The 20,538-nt window shown below is 45.9% G+C and overlaps 1 protein-coding gene across 3 annotated transcripts in view; it reads right to left on the bottom strand.

The window, feature by feature from the left end:
- ASTN1 (astrotactin 1) overlaps positions 1 to 20,538 on the bottom strand; it is a 536,836-nt gene that overhangs the window by 75,188 nt on the left and 441,110 nt on the right. For all 3 annotated transcript variants that reach the window (XM_069231561.1, XM_069231562.1, XM_069231563.1), the window contains 2 exons: positions 18,603 to 18,754; positions 17,714 to 17,849 (listed from right to left, as the gene is read on the bottom strand). In XM_069231561.1, the coding sequence (XP_069087662.1) occupies positions 17,714 to 17,849; positions 18,603 to 18,754 (288 nt within the window). The remainder of the gene's footprint in view (positions 1 to 17,713; positions 17,850 to 18,602; positions 18,755 to 20,538) is intronic.

The raw sequence follows: 20,538 nt of genomic DNA, 5'->3' as shown, positions 1-20,538 counted from the left end.
ACATTCACACAAGCACACAGACACTTGCACACACACACACACAAACACACACAACACCCCCTCCACCCACTTCCATTCACACACACACACCCCTATTCAGGCACACAATACTCAACACCCCCCCATTCCCCTGTCGGTCGATCATCTTACCTGGTGGTCATCCGGGAGGGGACAGGGTACATGGGGCCTGCTCCTCCGGCACCGCCCTGTCACCACAACACTGCCACGCTGATTACAAAGTTGTAATACGGAGGGCGGTGTTGGGATGACATGGCGATGCCAGCGGAGCAACCTCCACTAGACCACCAGTATGGTGCTGGCGACTCTCCAGCCAATGTATGGCAGACAGCTGCCAGGAGTCTTAATATGGCAGTCTCAAGACCGCCATCACTGGCGGTCTCCTGGCTGGCGTGACTTTGGTGGTCAATTGTTTTGACCACCGAAGTCATAATGAGGGCCGTAGTGTGGTGTGGCATAGAGTGGAATATCATACACTGGAGTGGCGTAGAGTAACAGAGACTCGAGCAGGATAGAGTGGAGTAGCATAGAGTTGAGTGGTGTAGAGTAGAGTTAAGTGGCATACAGTAGAGTGGCATAGAGTGGAGTGGCATAGAATACAATAGTGAAGAGTGAAGTGAAGTAGAGTGGAGTGGCCTAGAGTGGAGTAACATATAGTGGAGTAGCGAAGAGTGGTGTACAATTGAGTGGCACAGAGCAGAATAGCGTAGAGTGAAAGAGCATGGAGGACATAGAGTAAAGTGGTGTAGATTGGTATAGTGTAGAGTGGAGTAGCATAAAGTTGAGTGATGTACAGTGGAATAGCATAAACTGGAGTGGCCTAGGCTGTAGAGTGGAGTGGCATAAAGTGGCACAGAGTCAAATAGCCTAGAGAGAAATATCAGAGTGGCGTAGTGTAAAGTGGAGTTGCCTAGAATGGGGTTGTGTAGAGTGGAGTGGCATACATTAAAGTGGAGTGGTAGCGCACAATAGCATATACTGGAGTATGGATAGAGTTGAGCAGTGAGAATAGAGTGAGTGTAATAACATAGTGCTGAGTGGAGTAGAGTGGAGTGGTGTAGAGTGCAGTGGTATAAAGCTGAATAGCATGCACTGGAGTGAAGTACAGTGGAATGGCATCCAAGTGGGATAGAGTGGAACAGCGCAGAGGATAGTGGTGTGAATTGTAGTGGCTGCCTGTGGAGTGGCATAGATTGGAGTGGAGTAGTGAAGAGTGGAGTGGCAGAGAGTAGAGTGCAGTGGTGTAGAGTGGAATAGTGTTGATTGGGATGGCCTACAGTGGAGTGGCATAGAGTGGAATACCATAGAGTGAAGAGGAGTAGAGTTGAGTGGAGTAGAGTGTAGTGGCATAGAGTGGAGAGGTGTTGAGTGGAGTGTTGTAGAGTGGAGTGGTGAAGAATGGAGTGGCATAGACTGGAATAGTGTAGAGCGGAGTGGCATAGAGTGAAGAGGTGCAGAGTGGACCGGCATAGACTGGAGTGGCGTAGAATAGAATGGTGTAGAGTGAAGTGGCATACAGGTGAATGGCATAGAGTGGAATACCATAGAGGTGACTGGCCTACGAGGGTGTAGAGTCGGTAGCATAGAGTGGAACAGTAGAGAGGATTGGTATAGAGCAGAGTTGCGTAGAGTGGAGAAGCATAAATTTGAGTGGCATAGAGTGGAGTAAAGTGTGGAATACCATACAACAGAGTGGTATAGAGTGGAATAGCGTAGAGTGGAGTCACATAGAGTGGAGTGGCATAGGGTGAAGTGACGTAGAGTGGCATAGAGTTGAGTGGAGTGGCATACAGTACAGTGGCATACAGTACAGTGGCTTAAAATAGAGTGGCGTAGAGTGGAGCGGCATAGAGTGGAGTGGCTAATAGAAGAATTCTGTAGAGTGGAGTGGTGTAGAGTGGGATACAGTTGAGGGGTGTAGAGTGGAATTGCACAGAGTTGAGTGGCATAAATTGGAGAAGTGTAGTGTGGTGTGGCGTACAATGGAGAGGCATAGGGTTGAATAGTGTAGAGTGGAGTGGCATTGAGTGGAATACCTTAGAGTGGACTGACATAGAGTAGAATAGCATAGAGTGGAGTGGCATGGAGTAGCATACAGTTGAATGGCATACACTGGAATAGCATAAATTGTAGTGGTATTGAGTGGAATGGTGTAGAGTGGAGTAGAGTGGAGTCTTGTAGGGTGGCATACTGTAGATTGGAGTGGCATAGAGTCAGATGACATAGAGGGGAATAGCGGAAAGAAGTGGCATTGAGTAGAGTTCCATAGAGTAGAGTGGCACAGACTGGAGTGGCATAGAGTGGAATGGCATGGAGTGTAATACCATCTAGTAGAGTTTCATAGAGAGATGCAGAGCTCAGTGGCATATAGAGGAATAGCATGCAGTGAAATGGCATACATTGGACTGTTGGAGTAGCCTACAGTGTAGTGGCATACAATACAGTAGTTTAAAACAGAAAGGCATAGAGTGGAGCAGCAGAGAGTGGAGTGGCTAAGAGAATAATACTGTAGAGTGGAGTGGTGTAGAGTGGGATGCAGTTGAGTAGAGTAGAGTGCAATAGTGTTGAGTGGAGTGGCTTACAGCGAACTAGTGTGGAGTGGCTTAGACTGGAGATGCATAGAATAGAGTGGCATAAAGCGGAGTGGCGTAGACTGGAGGGATACTGAGTGGAATGACATAGAGTGGAGTGTCGTAGAGTAGAATGTCATAGAGTGGTATACTGTAGTGTGGAATGGCATCAAGTTGATTGGCATAAAATGGAATAGCAGAGTGGTGGAGTGGTGAAAAGTGAAACCGAGTACAGTGGAGTTGTGTACAGTACAGTGGCAGATAGTGGAGTGGTGTAGAGTGGAATAGCTTAAAGTGGAATAGCATAGAATTGAGTGGTGTAGAGTGAAATAGTGTAAAGTGGAGAGGCATGGGTTGGAGTGACATACAGTATAGAAGCATAGAGTGGAGTGACGCAGAGTGGAATAGCATAGAATGGAGTGGTGTACAGTAACATACAATAGAGTAGTGTAGAGTGGAACAGCATAGAGTCGAATGGCATAGAGTGGAGCGTCAAAATGAAGTGACGTGGAATGGAGTGGTGTAGAGTGGAATAGCGTAGAGTGTAATTGTGTACAGTGGAGTGGCGTACAGTGGACTGGCATAAAGTGGAGTGGCATAAAGTGAAATAGCAAAGAGTGCAGTGGTGTATCGTGGATTGGCATAGACTGAAGTGGAATGGCATAGAGAAGAGTATCACAGAGTGGATTAGTGTAAAGTGGAGTGGCATGGAGTTAAGTGACATACAGTGGGATAGCGTGGCATAGAGTGGAGTGGCTAAGAGTGGAAGGGGGTAGGGAGAAGTGGCATACTGTGGCATAGAGATGAGTAGCATAGAAGGAAACGGCATTGAGTGGAGTGACACACAGTGGAGTGAAGCACAGTACAATGGCGTAGAATGAAGTGGCATAGAGTAGAGGTATATGGAGTGGGATAGGAAAGAATACTTTAGAGTGGAGTTGTGTAGAGTGGCATAAAGTTCAGTGATGTAGAGTGGAATAGAGTAAAGTGGAGTGGCAAACAGTAGAGAGGCGTAAAGTAGAGTGGTGTAGAGTGGAATACCGTAGAATGAAGTGGAATACAGTGGAGTGAGATAAAGTGAAGCGGCTTGGAGTGGAACAGTGTAGAGTGAAGTGGTGTACAGTGGAATGATGTAGAGTGAAGCGGCATAGAGTTTAACACCAGAGAGTGGAGTGGCATAAAGTGGAATGGTGTAGATTGGAGTGACGTAGAGTGGAGTATCATAGAGTGGAGTGGCGTACGATGGAATTATGTAGAGTGGAGTGACGTAGAGTAGAGTGACATAGAGTGGTGTAGAGTCGAGTGACATAGAGTGGAATAATATATAAGACTGGTGTACAGTGGAGTTGCATAGAGTGGAGTAGCATAAAGTTGTCTGGCATAGAGTAGAGTGGCGTAGAGAGAAACAGCATAGAGTGGAGTGCCATAAAGTGGAGCGGCATGGAATAAGATGATGTAAAGTAGAGTGGTTCAGAGTGGAGTGGCAAACAGTTGAATAGCGTAGAATGGAGTGGACTGGTGTACCATGGAGTGGGATGCATTGCAGTGCCATAGAGTGGAGTGATATAAAGTAGCATGGAGTGGAGTGGTGTAGAGAGAAATATTTTAGAGCTGAGTGGTGTTGAGTGGCATACAGCTGGTTTGGTGTAGAGTGGAATAGAATAGAGTGAAGTGGTGTAGATTCAAGCCATGTAGAGTGGAGTGGCATACAACATAACTGCATAGAGTGGAGTGACAGAGTGGAATGGTGTAGAATGGAGTGGCTTACAGTGGAGTGGCATACAGTGGAATGGCATAGAGTGGAATAGCGTAGAGTGGAGTGGTGTAGAGTGGAATGGTGTAGAGTGGAGTGGCATAGAGTGCAGTAATGTAGAATGGAGTGGTGTAGAGTATAATACCATATAGTAGAGTGGAATACAGTTGTGCGGAGTCAAATAGCATAGAGTGGAATTGCATAGAGGGGAGTGGCATAGATTGCAGTGGAGTAGAGTAGAGTGGGGGGATAGAGTTGAATAGCATAGAGTGGAGTGGCCTAAAGTGGAGAGGCATAGCGTGCAGTGGCATGGAGTGGAGTACAATGGAACAGTGTACAGTGGAGTGGCATAGAGTAGAGTGCCGTAGAGTGAAATGGCGTAGGGTGGGGTGGCATAAAGTGGCCTAGAGTTGAGTTGCATATAGGGGAGTAGCGTAGAGTGGAGTGGCATAGAGTAGAGCGGCGTAAAGTGTAGTGGAACAGAGTCCAGTGGCATACAGTGGAGTAGCATATAGTACAGTGGTGTACAGTGGAGTGGAGTGGTGTAGAGTGGAATATCGTTGAGTGGAGTGGTGTACAGTGGAATAGCATAGATTGGAATAGATGGAATGGAGTGAAGTAGAGTAGCATACACTTGAGTAGCATAGAGTGGAGTAGCGTAAATTGAAGTGACAGAGTGAAGTGGAATACAGTAGAGTGACATTCAGTACAGTGACATAGAGTGGAGCAGAGTGGGGTAAAGTGAAGTGGTACAGAATGGAGTGGTTTGGAGTGGCATATAGTTGAGAGGTATAGAGCAGAATTACATTGAGTCGAGCTGGGTGTGGAGGGGCATGGGGTTAAGTAGCATATAGTACAGCAGCGTAGTTAATTGGCATTGACTGGAAAAGCATAGAGTAAAGTAGAGTGGAGTGGAATAGAGTGGATTGGCATGGAGTGGCATACAGTAGGCTAGCATGCAGTGGAGAAGCGTACAGTGGCAGTAGGATAGATTTGAATGTTGTAGGTCGAAGTGGTGTCGCTTGGTGTAGAGTGGTGTAGAGTTAAGTGGCATACAGGGGAGCAGTTTAGAGTAGAGTGGTGTACAGTGGAGTGGCATACAGTACAGTGCCATAGAGTGGAGTGGCGTAGAGTAGAGTATCATAGAGTGGAGTGGTGAAGAGAGGAATATGTTAAAGTGGAGTGGTGTTGTGTGGCATGCAGTCGATTTGGTGTAGAGTGGAATTGCATAGAGTGGAGTTGCATAGATTGGAGCAGTGTAGAGTGGAGTGGCATATAGTAGAACTGCGTAGAGTGGAGTGGTATAGGGTGGAACAGTGTATAATGGAGTGGCATACAGATGAGTGGCATAAAGTGGAATGGCATTGAGTGGAATAGCGTAGAGTGGAGTGGTGTACAGTGGGATGGTGTAGAGTGGTGTAGAGTGGATAGTGTAAAGTGGAGTGGCGTAGACTGGAGTGGCATAGATTGGAAAGGCATAGAGTGCAGTGAAGTAGAATGGAGTTGCGTAGAGAAGAATACCATACAGAAGAGTGGAGTAGAGTGGTGCAGAGTCAAATAGCATAGCGTGGAATTGCATAGGGTGGGGTGGAGTAGAGTGGAGGGGGAAGTGTCAAGTAGTGTAGAGTGGAGTTGCATGAAGGGGAGTGGCATAGAGTGCAGTGGCGAGGAGTGGTGTACCAAGTTCTATAGTGGATTAGCGTAGAGTAGAGTGCCACAGAGTGGAATGGCATAAGGTGAAGTGACGTAAAGTGACCTAGAGGTGAGTGGCATGGAGGGGAGTGGCATAGAGTGGAATAGCATAAAGTGGAGTGTTATATGGTGGAGTGTCATACAGTGGTGTGGCATACACTGCACATAGAGTGGAATAGCATAGAGCGGAATGGAATAGAGTGACATACAGTCAAGTGGCGTAGAATGGAATAGCATAGAGTGGAGTGGTATAGAGTAGAGTAGCATAGAGTGGAGTTGTTTAAAGTGCAATAGCAAAGAGTGGAGTGGTATAGAGTGGAGTATTGTAGGGTGGAGTGGCATAAAGTTGAATAATATGGAGTGGGGTAATGTTGAATGGTACTGAGCCAATGGGCTTACACTGGAGTGGAGTAGAGTGGAACGGTGTAGAGTGGAGTGGCACAGAGTGGTGTCACATACAGTGGAAGACTGCAGAGTGCAGTGGCATAGAGTGGTGTAGAGTGGAATAACGAATGGAGTGCATAGAGTGGCGTGGCATACACTAAAGTGGCATAAAGTGGAGTGGTGCAGAGTATGATAGCGTAGATTGGAGTGTCAGAGAGGGAGTGGCATAGAGATTAGTAGCATAGTGTGGAGTGAAGTTGCATAGAGTGCAAATAGTAGAGTGGTGTAAAGTAGAGTGGCATAGATTACAATAGCGAAGAGTGGAGTGGCATAGAGTGGAGTGGCTTAGAGTGGAGTAGCATACAGTGGAATAGCATAGAGTGGAGTGGTGTACAGTGGAGTGGCAGGGAGTGGAATAACATAGACTGGGGTGGTGTAGAGGGGCATAGAGTGGTATAGTGTAGAGTACGGTGATGCAGAGTGGAGTAGCATAATGTGTAGATGCATACAGTGGAGTGGCGTTGAGTAGAATAGCATGTGGTGGAGTGGTGAAGAGTGAAATAGTGTAGAGTGGCCTACAATGCCATAAAGTCGAGTGGCCTAGAGTGGAATGGCACAGGGTCTAGTGGCCTGGAGTGGCATAAAGTTAAGTAGCATAGAGGGGTAACAATTAACAAAGTGGTAATAGGTAGGGACAACAATTCAAAGCCTACTACTTACCTATATCTTTGGACCTAAGGCAGAACACAGCCTAAATGTGGTAAAAACAACATGGATGCCTTTAACTTTTGTAAAGGTAGTCATTATCCAACCATATACTTCCTTGTCACAGGCAAGTACAGCACAATTACGGCAACATTTCTGAGGTATACCTCAGCCTGAGATATCAATGAGTTCTACTTGCTTATACGTTTACCAATACTTACCCTACTCACCTCTACTAGCAAAAAGGCACATCAACACACCATAAACTATATGGCTGCTAACTTTCATTGAAATTGGACTGCCCAATTTCCCACTACCACCAAATATGGGGGGTCATTTTGACATTGGTGGTAAAAACCACCTACTGCTGCGGTGACGGTGGCCGAAATACCATCACCGCGGCTACCATCCGTCTGCCATATTATGATCACTGCTGGACTTCCGCCACAAGAAGGGCGGAAATCTGGCAGTGATCATACTGGTTTGATGGTGGTAACCTGGCGCTGCTACCACTAGCACCGCCACACCAGTAGAACACCGCCAGCCGTATTTTGACCAGAAATACGGCCTGGCAGTGTTCTGCTGGTGGGGCGCTGCTGATGGTAGCAGCGCCCCTTCCCATTCCCTGCCAGATGACCTCCTCGCCGGACAAGGTAAGTCGAGCGTCTGACAGAGGAGGGGGTGGGAGGGTTGTAGTGTTGTGTGTGTGTCTGAGTGTGTGAGTGCGTGTGTGAATGCATCTGTGTGTGTTGTGTAGTTTGTGTGGTTGTACGTGTGTGAGTGAATGCATGTAAGAATGATGAAGTGAGTGCGTGTCTGCAGGTCAGTGTGATTGTGTAAGAATGTGTGTCGTGTCAGTATGTCTGTAATTATGCGTGTATGAATGCATGTATGAATGCGTGTATGCAGTGTGTGTATGAATGCATGTATTGAGTTTCTGTGTGTGTGTATGCGGGGAGGGGGTTGTGGGGTGAGGGGCGCTGTGACTGGTGGGGGTGGTGGGGGTGATGTGTGAGTGTGTGGCTGTGGGGCCAGTTATGTAGTGTGTGCGTGTCTGCAGGTGTGTGCGTGAATGGGGGTGTGTTTGTGGATCGGAGGGGTGAGGATGTGTGTTTGTGGATTGGAGGGGGTGGGGGTGTGTGTTTGTGTATCGAGGTGGGCGGGTGAGTTTGGATGGAGGGGGGTGGAGGGCATCAGGTGAGTGTTGGGAGGGGTGGGGGAGCCGCCTACCAGTGACAGGGAAGAAATTCCCTGTCACCGATAGGGCCTACCACCATGGTTTTTCGTGACATTGCTAATGCCACGGAAACCATCGCGATAGGCCGGCTCATAATGCCATGGGCGGTAGTCTGTGAACCGCCGGGCTGGAGACAGACATCTACGGCCCGGTGGATCATACCGCCATGGCAGTATGATTGGAGAAGTGTTGGGTTGGCTGCAGCCAACCCGCCAATCTCATAGTATGGCAATGTGTACCGCCAGCCTGTTGGTACTACCGCCATATTAACCCCGACCGCCAGGGTCATAATGACCCACATACTGTCTATGGAAAATGCATTTGTAGAAAATGTATTTTAGGACCCCCCTTTTTTTCTTTGTATCCCCTTAAGGAATCACCATGAAACTTTGCATCACCTGCCAATGTAGACAAGCATCGTCAAAGCCAATAGGTCTCACCTATGTGAGAGCTGTTGGCTTTGCCAATCTGTTTTAGCCATGTTGTACACCAGTGCAGCACCTGTCCAGCATGGCTAAAAGTTAGTGGTGTGAAGGAGAGTGGTGTGGAGTTTCAGAGTGGAATGGTGAAGAGTGGAGTAGAGTGTTGCAGAGTGGAATCGCATGTAGTATTGTGTATGAAGTGGCATAGTGAAAAATCACCTAGTGGCATACACTGGAGTGGCACAGAAAAGAGTGGACTAGTGTAGAGTGCATTGGCGCAGAGTGTTGCAGAGTACAGTGGTGTAGAGTGCAGTATTAGAGCGGTGCATAGCAGAGAACAGTGGTGTAGAGTGGCAAAGAGTTGAATGATGCTGAGGGCAAAGGCTCAAAGTAGAGTGGATTAGATTGGAGTGGCGTGGAGTACAGAATACAGTAGAGTGGTATAGAGTGCAGTGGTGTAAGGTGGTGCACAACAGAGTAGCATGGACTGGTGCAGAGTAGAATATAGTACAGTACAATGCAGTGGCATAGTGTGCTGTGGAGTAGAGCAGACTAGTATAGATTGGAGTAATGCAGAGTAGAGTGGTGCAGAGTTCAGTGGCAGAGAGTGCAGCATTGCAGAGTAGAGTGCCAGAGTGGAGTGGTGTAGAGTGGAGTAGTGTGGCCAAGAGATTAGTAGGGGAACAGTACAGTGATACAAAGTAGCGAGTAGTGGCATAGAGTGAGGTGACATAAAGTGTAGTTCTGTGGTGTGCATTGGCATAGAGTGCAGTGGGTAATAGTAGAGTGGCTGACTACAACTCCCTACTGGCGACCAACAGGATAGTTAAGTTTAGGATTCCCAGAGGTAGGAATTCCTCAGACTTTTGCTCACTAGTAACTTAGTAAGTTTGCCACTGCTGGATGAATCTCCACAAAACTTGCCACACCTATTTCTTTTTTAGGTTGCAGCCTACCAGGCAGCACTGCCGTCTGGTTTGGTAAAGACATCTTGCGGGCATTCAAAAAGTTGACCTACGAATACATTTTGCCCATTGCTTGTCATTGACTTAGTGGTTTGTAACTCACATTTTCTTCCTTTCCATTGATCGCAGTAACACTCAACTCGTGCCCCAAGGTAACTAAAACTCGCACCCATGCCATGCACGGTTTTCTCTTCAATGATTTTATTGCAAATACTGCAGTGATTTTATTAATGATGTCATAGAAGTTGTCATGACTGATGTAATATGTGGGGTAATTAACAAGTGTATGGCGAGGGTGTAAGTTATAGTTACCTTAGGGAACGAGTTATAATTTCTTGAGATAAGAACAACTATAACTGCTGAATTTCTATGGTTTTATGTGTGTAAAATCTGAACAAAATTATAACATCCCTGTAACCTTTGGTTTTTTAGTGAATTTCTGCATGTGTGGTGTTCACTGCTGCCAGTATAGTGATCTCCCCATAGAAAGGCTAGGAGAGGCAGAGGCCATCCATATGTTTGTGAATTGCATTATGTTTGACTTGAGTAGAACTACTGTAGAACTATTTCTTGTACTACAAAGTGCTATTTTGAATAGAGCTCAATACCTCAATACATTTACAATACATTTAAACATATACCCTTACCCCCTCACGCAATACATCTACCTTCTATACCCCTGACCATATGCACCACTCTTAATTTCTCACCCTTAACTCCTTGACCTCCAACACCTTAATGACTGAACCCTACACCCTATATCCTAATTCTTTACCCCAGACCCTTAACCCTTAATCCTATAACCTTAATTTCAATCTTCATGCTGTTAGCCCCTATGCTCCTGTCTGGTGGTTCTTAACCTGTGGCCCGAGAACACCTGGGGGTCAGCGAGGCCCATAAGGTCAACTCAGCGACAGTGTTACAAAATTAAATAATATTAAAATGAATGCATAAAAATTAACAAAGTATATATAAATAACGAAGCAAAACAGAGAATGTGAAAATATTTTCTATATTTGATTGTAATTAAACAATATTTAAATATGTGAGCATTTGTTTGATGTATGCTTGTTTTTTTATTTGTTTCTATTGTTTTAACCCCTTGGGTGCCCTGGATGTAACAGTTACGTCCTGGGCAGAACCCTTCGGGTGCCAATGATGTAACCGTTACATCCAGCTAGGGGCCCACGGGGGAAGTGCTAGAGCTCCTCCCGGGGGCCTGGCACCCCCCTCCCCTGGGTAGGGATGGAAGGGGAATCGCTTCCCCTTCCATCCCCGCTCCCCCACCCCCCTGTGGTGTCTGATTAGAGGCTGCCCCCACTGCGTTGGAATCTCAGCTTCCAGCGTGGATCGGAGGAGAAATGCAAAAGCATTTCTCCTCCCATCACATGGAGGGGGCGAAAGAGGCATGAAAGGAGAAGAAAGGCCTTTCCTTTCCTCTCCTTTCATGTCTCTCTCTGCATTTCTGCTGCCCGATCGCAGTGCGATTGGGCAGCAGAAATGCCACTAGACACTAGGGACATTTATTTTGTTTGTTTATATCATAAGGGGAGTGGCCCTTCCCAGGGGGGCAATTTATTTTTAGGCCATGTCTGCCCCCCGGGGGCAGATCGGCCTATTATAATTAGGGATTTTTTTTTTATGTATGTGGGGAGTGACCCCTAGGCAAGGGTCGCTCCCTTGGGGGTAAATTTACTTTTAGGCCATTTCTGCCCCCCTTGGGGGCAGATCGGCCTATTTTTATAGGCCAATCTGCCCCCAAAGGGGGCAGAAACCATTAGACACCAGGGAATTTGTTTTGTTTTTGTGTATGTCATAAGGGGAGAGGCCCCTTAGGCAAGGGCCTCTCCCCAGGGGGGAAATTTATTTTTAGCCCGTTTCTTCCCCCCGTGGGGCAGGTCACCCTATTATAATTAGGCCGATCTGCCCTGGGGGGACAGAGGGGCAGAAAGCGCTACACACCAGGGATAATTTTTGTTTGTTGTTTTTGTTTTGTTTTATGTATGTGGGGAGGCAAGGGTCGCTCCCTTTGTGGCAAATTTACTTTTAGGCCATTTCTGCCCCCTAGGGGGCAGATCGGCCTATTTTTATTAGGCCAATCTTCCCTCAAGGGGGGCAGAAACCACTAGACACCAGGGAGTTTTGTTTTTTATTTATGTTTATACATAAGGGGAGCAACCCCTTGGGCAAGGGCCGCTCCCCCGGGGGGCAAAATATTTTTTGGCCTTATCTGCTCCCCCTGGGGGCAGATCAGCCTATTATAATTAGGCCGATCCGCCCCTAGGGGGACAGAAACCCCTAGACACTAGGGATATATATTTTTTTATGTTTACTTTTTTTTTTCTATATATGGGGAGCGACCCCTTAGACAAGGGTCACTCCATTGTGGGGCAAATTGTATTTAGGCCTTTTCTGCCCCCCCTGGGGGCAGATAGGCCTATTTTTATTAGGCCAATCTGCCCCCAAGGGGAGCAGAAACCACTAGACACCAGGGATTTCTTTTTGTGCCAATTTCACGCAACGGGAGCGACCCCTTAGGCAAGGGTCGCTCCCCTGGGGGGGCAAATTTGTTGTGGGGCAGATCAGCCTGTTGTAATTAGGCTGATCTGCCCCCAGGAAGGGCAGAAAACCCTAGACATCAGGATTTTTTTTTTGTTTATTTTATTTTTTTATATGTGGGGAGCGACCCCTTAGGCAAGGGTCGCTCCCCCAGAGGGCAAATTGTATTTAGGCTATTTCTGCCCCCCTTGGGGTAGATCGGCCTATTTTTATTAGTCTGATCTGCAAGGGATTTTTTTTGCGCCAATTTCACTCAAGGGGAGGGGCCTCTTGGGTAAGGGTTGATCCTCTGGGGGTACAAATTTATTTTAGGCCATTTCTGCTCCCCTTGGGGGCAGAAACCACTTAGGCACCAGGGATTGGTGTGTGTGTTTTGTTTGGGGGGGCAGCCCCTTGGGCCCCTTGGGCAAGGGTCACGCCCCAGGGGGGGGGCACATTACTGTTGACCATATCTGCCACCCCAGGGGCAAATCGGCCTATTTTTGGAAGACCCATCTGCCCCCAAGGGTGGCAGAAAGCCCACCAGAGACCAGGGAAGATTGTTTTTCCAAAATAAGAAGGTGGGGGTATGGCCATACCCCCTACCCCAAAAAAATGGGGCCAGAGTTGTTCTGTCCACCGGTGTGCAGATGGAACCACTCCCCAGGGGCGGGGGCAGAAAGCATAATAGATGCCAGGGAATTAAAAAAATATATGTAGGGTGGTGGCTACCAACTAGTATGTGCCTGGTTATGCCTCCACCCCAACTGAAGGGGGTAACCGTCTTTCAGCTCTCCCCCCGCACACTAAAACATCTTATCCCACGGCAAGCAAGAGAACATTTGATTATTTTGGGTTTTGGTTTTACATTTGGGCCATGAGAGCTTGGCTAACTCTCAAAATCGTACCACTTGGAATGGTGAGGGCTGCACTTTTTGGACTTTGGGACGCTGCCATGTAGAAAAATCCACAAGACCTAGACAGGGCTGAAAACTAAACATCTGGGTGATTCCAGGGTGGTGTGCTTCACATGCACCCCGCACCATTTTCTCACCCACAATTCCCTGCAAACCTCCAACTTTGCTGGAAATCACACATTTTTCCAACATTTTTGTGATAGAAACTACCGGAATCTGCAGGAATCCACAAAATTCCTACCACCCAGCATTGCCTCATTTATATTGATAAAAATTCTGCTGCACTTGTCAGCCAAAAATTTTTTTTTTTCAAACTGCCCTTTTGGACCCGCTTTGGTTCCCCCTCAATTTCGACATGTTTTTGGCTCTTCCCTGTCACAGGCATGTGGCCCACCTACACAAGTGAGGTATCATTTTTACCAGGAGACTGAGGGGAACATTGGATGGTAGGAAATTTCTCCAGGTGCAGTGATCCCACACAGAAATGTGGGAAAGATTTGATTTTTTTAGCTAAATTTGAGGTTTGCTGAGGATTCTGGGTAAGAAACATTGGGGGATCCACGCAAGTCACAACTCATTGGACTTCCTCAGGTGTCTAGTTTTCAGAAATGTTTGGTTTTGGTAGGTTTCCCTAAATGGCTGCTGAGCCCAGGACCAAAAAGACAGGTGACCCCCCGCAAAAACAGGTAGTTTTATATTTGATAAGTTTGATGTGTCCAGATAGTGTTTTGGGGCCTTTCCGTTCGCGGGCACTAGGCCTACCCCCACAAGTGAGGTATCATTATTATCAGGAGACTTGGTGGAACGCTGGGTGGAAGGAAATTTGTGGCTCCTCTCAGATTCCAGAACTTTTTATCACCAACATGTGTGGAAAAAGTGTTTTTTGGGCCAAATTTTGGGGTTTGCAAAGGATTCTGGATAACAGAACCTGGTGCCGGCTGAGTTAGAGGCCAAAATCTACAGCTAGGCACTTTGCAAAAAACACGTCAGATTTCAATGTAAAAATGTGATGTGTCCATGTTGTGTTTCCTGTCGCGAGCATTAGGCCTACCCACGCAAGTGAGGTACCATTTTTATCGGGAGACCTGGGGGAACGCAGAATAGCAAAACAAGTGTTATTGCCCCTTGTCTTTCTCTACATTTTGTCCTTACAAATGTAAGACATTGTGTAAAAAAGAAGTCTATTTGAGAAATGCCCTGTAATTCACATGCTAGTATGGGCACCCCGGAATTCAGAGATGTGTAAATAACCACTGCTTCTGAACACCTTATCTTGTGCCCATTTTGGAAATACAAAAATTGTCTTGATACCTATTTTTCACTCTTTATATTTCAGCAAATTAATTGCTGTATACCTGGTATAGAATGAAAACCCATTGCAAGGTGCAGCTCATTTACTGGCTCTGGGTACCTAGGGTTCTTGATGGATCTACAAGCCGTATATATCCCCACAACCAGAACAGTCCAGCAGACCTAACAGTATATTGCTTTATAAAATCTGACACTGCAGGAAAAAGTTACAGAGTAAAGTGTAGAGAAAAATAGCAGTTTTTTTACCTCAATTTCAATATTGTTTTATTTCAGCTGTTATTTTCTGTAGAAAAACCTTGTAGGATCTACACGAATTACCCCTTGCTGAATTCAGGATTTTGTCTACTTTTCAGAAATGTTTAGCTTTCTGGGATCCAGCATTGGTTTCACACCCATTTCTGTCACTAACTGGAAGGAGGCTCAAAGCACAAAAAATAGTAAAAATGAGATATGTCGTAGTAAAATGCCAAACTTGTGTTGAAAAATGTGTTTTTCTGATTCAAGTCTGCCTGTTCCTGAAAGCTGGTAATTTTAGCACCGCAAACCCTTTGTTGATGCCATTTTTCCCCAATTTTTTTTTTTTAAAACAACATTTTTACTATATTTTGGCTAATTTCTTGGTCTCCTTCAAGGGAACCCACAAAGTCTGGGTACCTCTAGAATCCCTAGGATGTTGGGAAAAAAGGACGCAAATTTGGCATGGGTAGCTTATGTGGACAAAACGTTACTAGGGCCTAAGCAGGAACTGCCCCAAATAGCCAAAAAAAGGCCTGGCATCTGAGGGGGAAAGGCCTGGCCGTGAAGGGGTTAAAGTTCAAATCATGGAAACTGCTCAGGCCAGGGGTCTCCAGCTTCCAATGATGACTTAGTGGGGGTCCCAAAAGTCCAATAATAATTTAGTAGGGGTACACAGAAGTCAAAAGTTTGAGAACCGTTGCTCTAGTCCAGTGGTTCCCAACCTGTGGTCCGGGGATCCCTGGGGGTCTGCGAAGCCTCTTCAGGGGGTCCGTGATTGCTTAGAAAATGTTATAATATTAACAGATTAGGCCCCCAGCTTTCAGTAATGACCCATTGGGGGGCCCCTAGATTCCAATAATGATTCAGTGGGGGTTCCCGGGATCCAGCACTGATAAAGTGGGGGTCCACTGAAGTCAAAACGTTGGGAACCACTGCTCTAGTCTCTTAATTTCAAACTCATAAATGCACTCTCGTTGCAGTTACTCCAGTAAATTTTGGAACTAACACTTTCCCTTTTCAAAGTGTTTCTTTATAGAACTAATAATTGAGAGGGGGTATTTTTAAAAGTGTTCATTCAATGTTCTGAGGCAATACCAAAGAGACACCAGACTCATAGGCGATAGCAGACCAGTGCTACATTTAACTGCCCCTTCTATCTCCCATCCAGCTAGTTGTCTCCGGTACTAGGCATCACCAAACAGTAATCCTAGTATTTAGGTATGGTGGTAACTACCGCCACCTTGTCTGTTGAACTACAGTGACACAGACTGAGATGCTGTCAAAGAAAATTGAGAGCACATAGGAAGCAAGTCATAGGATATGGGCGCTCACAGTGAGTCAATATAATAGCATTAACATTCCAAATTTAACATATTCAACGTGCGGATGGGAACGCGTTGCAATTCCTGGTGAGACGGAGATTCTGAGCTCCGTGAAACATGGCAGACTGACAGAGACGCGAGGAGACAGACAGATGTCAGGCCCCCCTCGAGGGACAGAGGGAGACTAGCAGAGAGATCTTCAAGGCAGAGGACAAGAAACGATTGGCCTTAGCCAGTGTGAAAGGAAACGGTTCTTGAATACTTCATTTGCATCCTAATGTTGGATATTATATATATTTTACTCAGACTCTGGACGGTTCTTAATGATACTGGTTATACATGTAGATATAATTTGAGTTAAGCCCTGATGAAGTCCGTGAGAGTACTGTTCTCATAGGACGAAACACGTGTTGGCTGTGGCTGTATGTGCTACATGGATACTGACTTCAATACTGTGTTTACTACATGAACATGGATGTCAAAGGACAATTCTGTGGTTACTATGATGAACTTTTCTGTTGAAGAATAAATTGAGCTTGAAACTGGCTGTGGCTGTATGTGCTACATGGATACTGACTTCAATACTGTGTTTACTACATGAACATGGATGTCAAAGGACAATTCTGTGGTTACTATGATGAACTTTTCTGTTGAAGAATAAATTGAGCTTGAAACTCTCCATGGTATTAATGCCATTATACATTACATATTGATACATTACTTACTTGGAATTATATATTCATGGGTGCCCTGACAGCTGTGGTTTTGTCATTGTGAGATGCTGTCAAAACATGCCACAACTTTGACCACGACAAGGCTATCTTCCCACCATATTTTTAGCATTACTTCAGCTTTAATACTTATAAACAAACAAACCAATGACCAGATAGACAATCTACAGTATCAAGGTAGGATGAACCCGTCTCTCCTTGGGCTCTCAGGCTGTATCAGTGCTATATTGACGTCAATGGTGTGATGAGTCTGATGATATTGGGCTGACCTTATAGGCCTGTGATGCTTGCCTCATCAAAGAGTAGACTATCCACCATCATTTATGTGTCTCCGAGGTTAATTGGCCTCGGCCAAAAGGCACTAAACTAAATACCCACTTCCATTTCTTGTGTTCTACATATTTACAGAACCCATTGTGTTTACTATTCATAACTACAGCAGTACATTGATTTTAAACACACACTCACAAACACATCCAAAGTGCTGACGTAGATGTTTTGCTGATGTTGGTGCAATGCTTACCCTCGTGCAAATCTGACATGGGTGTGCTACTGACATTAGACTGATGGTGTTGGCTTTACTGAGAGATTGGATTCATCCTCTCTTATCTACCTAAGCACATCCAATCCTGTCACACGTCTTTAATCCACAGCACCAGCCACGATATCCCTTGTAAGGCAACCAAAGTGCCCCCTTGTAACTGTTCATAAAATTTGATAGGAGTAACTATAACCTGCACATAATCATCAAACTACTTTATGATTGGCTGTTGGAAGTGAGTTGTGCTGAACTAGAAAGTTTTTACTCACCCAGATGTTTGATAGCGACAATTACATCATATGCTTATGTACAAGTGAGCGACACCGGGAAAACGTTGTTCAGGAAAATACTATGTGAAAGGGCTACTCACGTGTAAGTGGTATCCGGCTCCAGGCAGCGAACAATCAGGGAAATGGTGATTGACTGCTTGTCTGGCACGTGGGCAGGCATTGCACAAGGGGACTTGGCTCCAGAAATGATGTCATCAACAAAACTGAGCACTGATTCTGGAGAGAAGAGAGGACAGTAAGGCTCCAAGGAAGCATGTGAGGCCACAGGACCCAGAAGAATGGGGAGGACAGAACAACTCACCAAGCCATATGATTCCAGAGAAAAGCCCCATGAATATGTGTGTGAGTATAGAGGACCCCTAAAGTGCCTTAGGCCACTGCAAACAACTTCAAAATGGGAGTCGAAGGTGAAGCCAAACAGAAACCACTGACACACATTAAAGCACAGAGAACTCACAAAAGGTTCAGAACCCAGTGGAAACCTATTGAGGTCTGTACAACCACTGAGAACTTGTTGACAAATAGGAAACTACACACAAAATGGGTCCGGGAGATCAGAGGGTAACCATACTGAGAGCCCGCTGAAGTATGTGAGAACACTGACATTTAAAGATCAGTGACAATCTGCTAGCAACACCACCTATAACTCAGTAAAATATGAAATCATTAGGAATACACTGAAATATAGAAGACAATAGTGATCCCACTGAGGAGCGAACCAGCGAGAACCCGCTATAGTGGGCAAGACCTGTGAATAAGTGAATACTTGAAACTCTGTGCTAATGTGCAATGACTTTGGACGTGGGAACGAGCAACAATGTTTAATGTATATGGGACTTGTGGTGTGGAATGAGCTGTCACATCATGCCACTCTACTAAACATGCAAGTGAGATACAAGATGAGTTTTACCTACCTTGCTCTGAACGGGTCCTGGTTGTCGTTCTGCTCTACATGCTTGGCATACTCACCTGTCTCTACTTTGGAGTGATCCAGTCGGTCTGTGACCTTCTCCTGACTGATGAGATAATCAACGATTCGGACTCCGATTGGAGGCTCCATGTGCTCCCACTCCAGTACCACCAGAGTGCTGCTGGGCTCCTGGTCCACAGAAAGCTTCAGTCTGGAAAGGAAACAGCTCAAAATCAGACCCCTTCATCTGTGCCCCCAAATGTCTTTCTGTAATCCAGGTTCCTGCAGACATCACATGATCATGGGAGATGCAGTGATCCCTGGTCCATTCTACTGGGTCCCTGGATGTGCCATCTTATGAAGGGAAGAGAGGCGACAGCAAGCTCCTTACACTGACTCACTGGAAACATCACTCAGTTAAGGAAATTGATTTAATGTCAGTCCCCTACTACTGGGTTCCTAGCTGTGCAAGGGAAGAGAAGTGATATGAGTCCTTTATATTTGATCCCTGATCAGTGAGAGGCATCAACCCATGTTCCATCTGCTGGGTACTAATACGTATCGCCAACTCAAAGGAAAATAAGTAACTTCATACCTCTTTAATTAATCTAGAGTAAGTCCCTTTACAGGGCGATTGCGGTGGCAACCCTCTTCCTTTAGGAGTCTGGAGATATCATCACATCTAGGGAAATTAAGTTACAGTGAGCCCCTTCCCTTTGAGGACATGGCATCACCAAGTCAAGCCAGTGGCAGTGTTGTGAAGTCATTGAACTGACTGCTAGAGATATAATGTATTCAAAGGTTGAGAAACGACAATAAGAACCTTCCACTGGGCCGTATTGGATAAAAATTGTTCCAGTGAAGAGAAGTGATGTCAACAGGGCCAGACTGTGGAACCAAGACCATCCTGGTAAAAATGCACAAACACGCCCGCTCTCTTTATCTACTTTCGTACTCTCTCTTTCCATACATTTATTCTCTCCCTCTCCTTCTCTCTTCTCCCTCTCTCTACCTTCCCGTTCCCCCTTTCTCACTTTTTCTCTCAGAAGCCTCCCCCTACCTGCTGCAACTGACCTTAGGTATCTAGGGAAAGTGAAAGAGGCAACATGAGCAGCCCTGGACTTTCAATTCCGGCCTTCAAGGGCTCCAGCTTCTACAGGACTTCATCAATGATCAATTATAATGATATCCCAAGGGAAATACCTGCTGTACAGTTCTCTTCTTCTTCAATGTCCATTATCATTACTTCCTGTAGCAACTTAAAATCTTCTGAACACTCACTATTCTGACCGACAGCAGGGACGAAATGCATTTGCTGGACTGGCAATTTGTATACTACGGGGCATATTTACAAGCTCCTTGTGCCACCAGATCGTCACTTTTTGTGTTGCTCTGGTGGCGCTGTGCACTACGCTGTATTTACAAGGCAGCGTTAAGCCACTTTTTGTGGCCTAAAGCCACCTTGTATAAATACGGCCCCTTCACCCGCAGCCCTTTGAGTGAAAGGGGTCGCAATGGGTACTGCTGTGGGCATTCCACAACAACACCCATTTTATTTTGACGCTGCCCCACATTTACAAGAAATCCTATATCTGTGGCAGCGCCAAAATATAACACCACCCCTGGGGCGCAACAAGGAGAAAGGCTTTCAATTCTCCTTCTTTTTTGCTCTTTCTATGTGGGCTGCATTTTGCAGCCCACATAGAAAGAGTAAAACCCAATTGAAGATTGTTTTTGTGCAGGAAGGTGTATCGTCCAGCAAAAAAACACTCTCCCCCCGCAACGCAGCCATCCTTGCACCATGCATTGAAAAAATAGATAGTACAAAGCTGTCAGAAGAAAAACAATTGTTAGGGAAAAAAATGATGTAAACGACTTGCATTGGGATGAATGTATCATTCGGGTTAATTTTAGGGCCAGACTGGCCAGTGGCTAGCATGCTAGGGGGATGATTTCTGAGCTGGGCAAACTGGCTGTTCAGCCGCGGGGGGTCAC

This window comes from Pleurodeles waltl, chromosome 4_2 (assembly GCF_031143425.1).
Source record: "Pleurodeles waltl isolate 20211129_DDA chromosome 4_2, aPleWal1.hap1.20221129, whole genome shotgun sequence".
Lineage (NCBI taxonomy): Eukaryota > Metazoa > Chordata > Amphibia > Caudata > Salamandridae > Pleurodeles > Pleurodeles waltl.
Note: the sequence above shows the minus strand (reverse complement) of the source record. Positions and strands in the feature narration are given on the sequence as shown.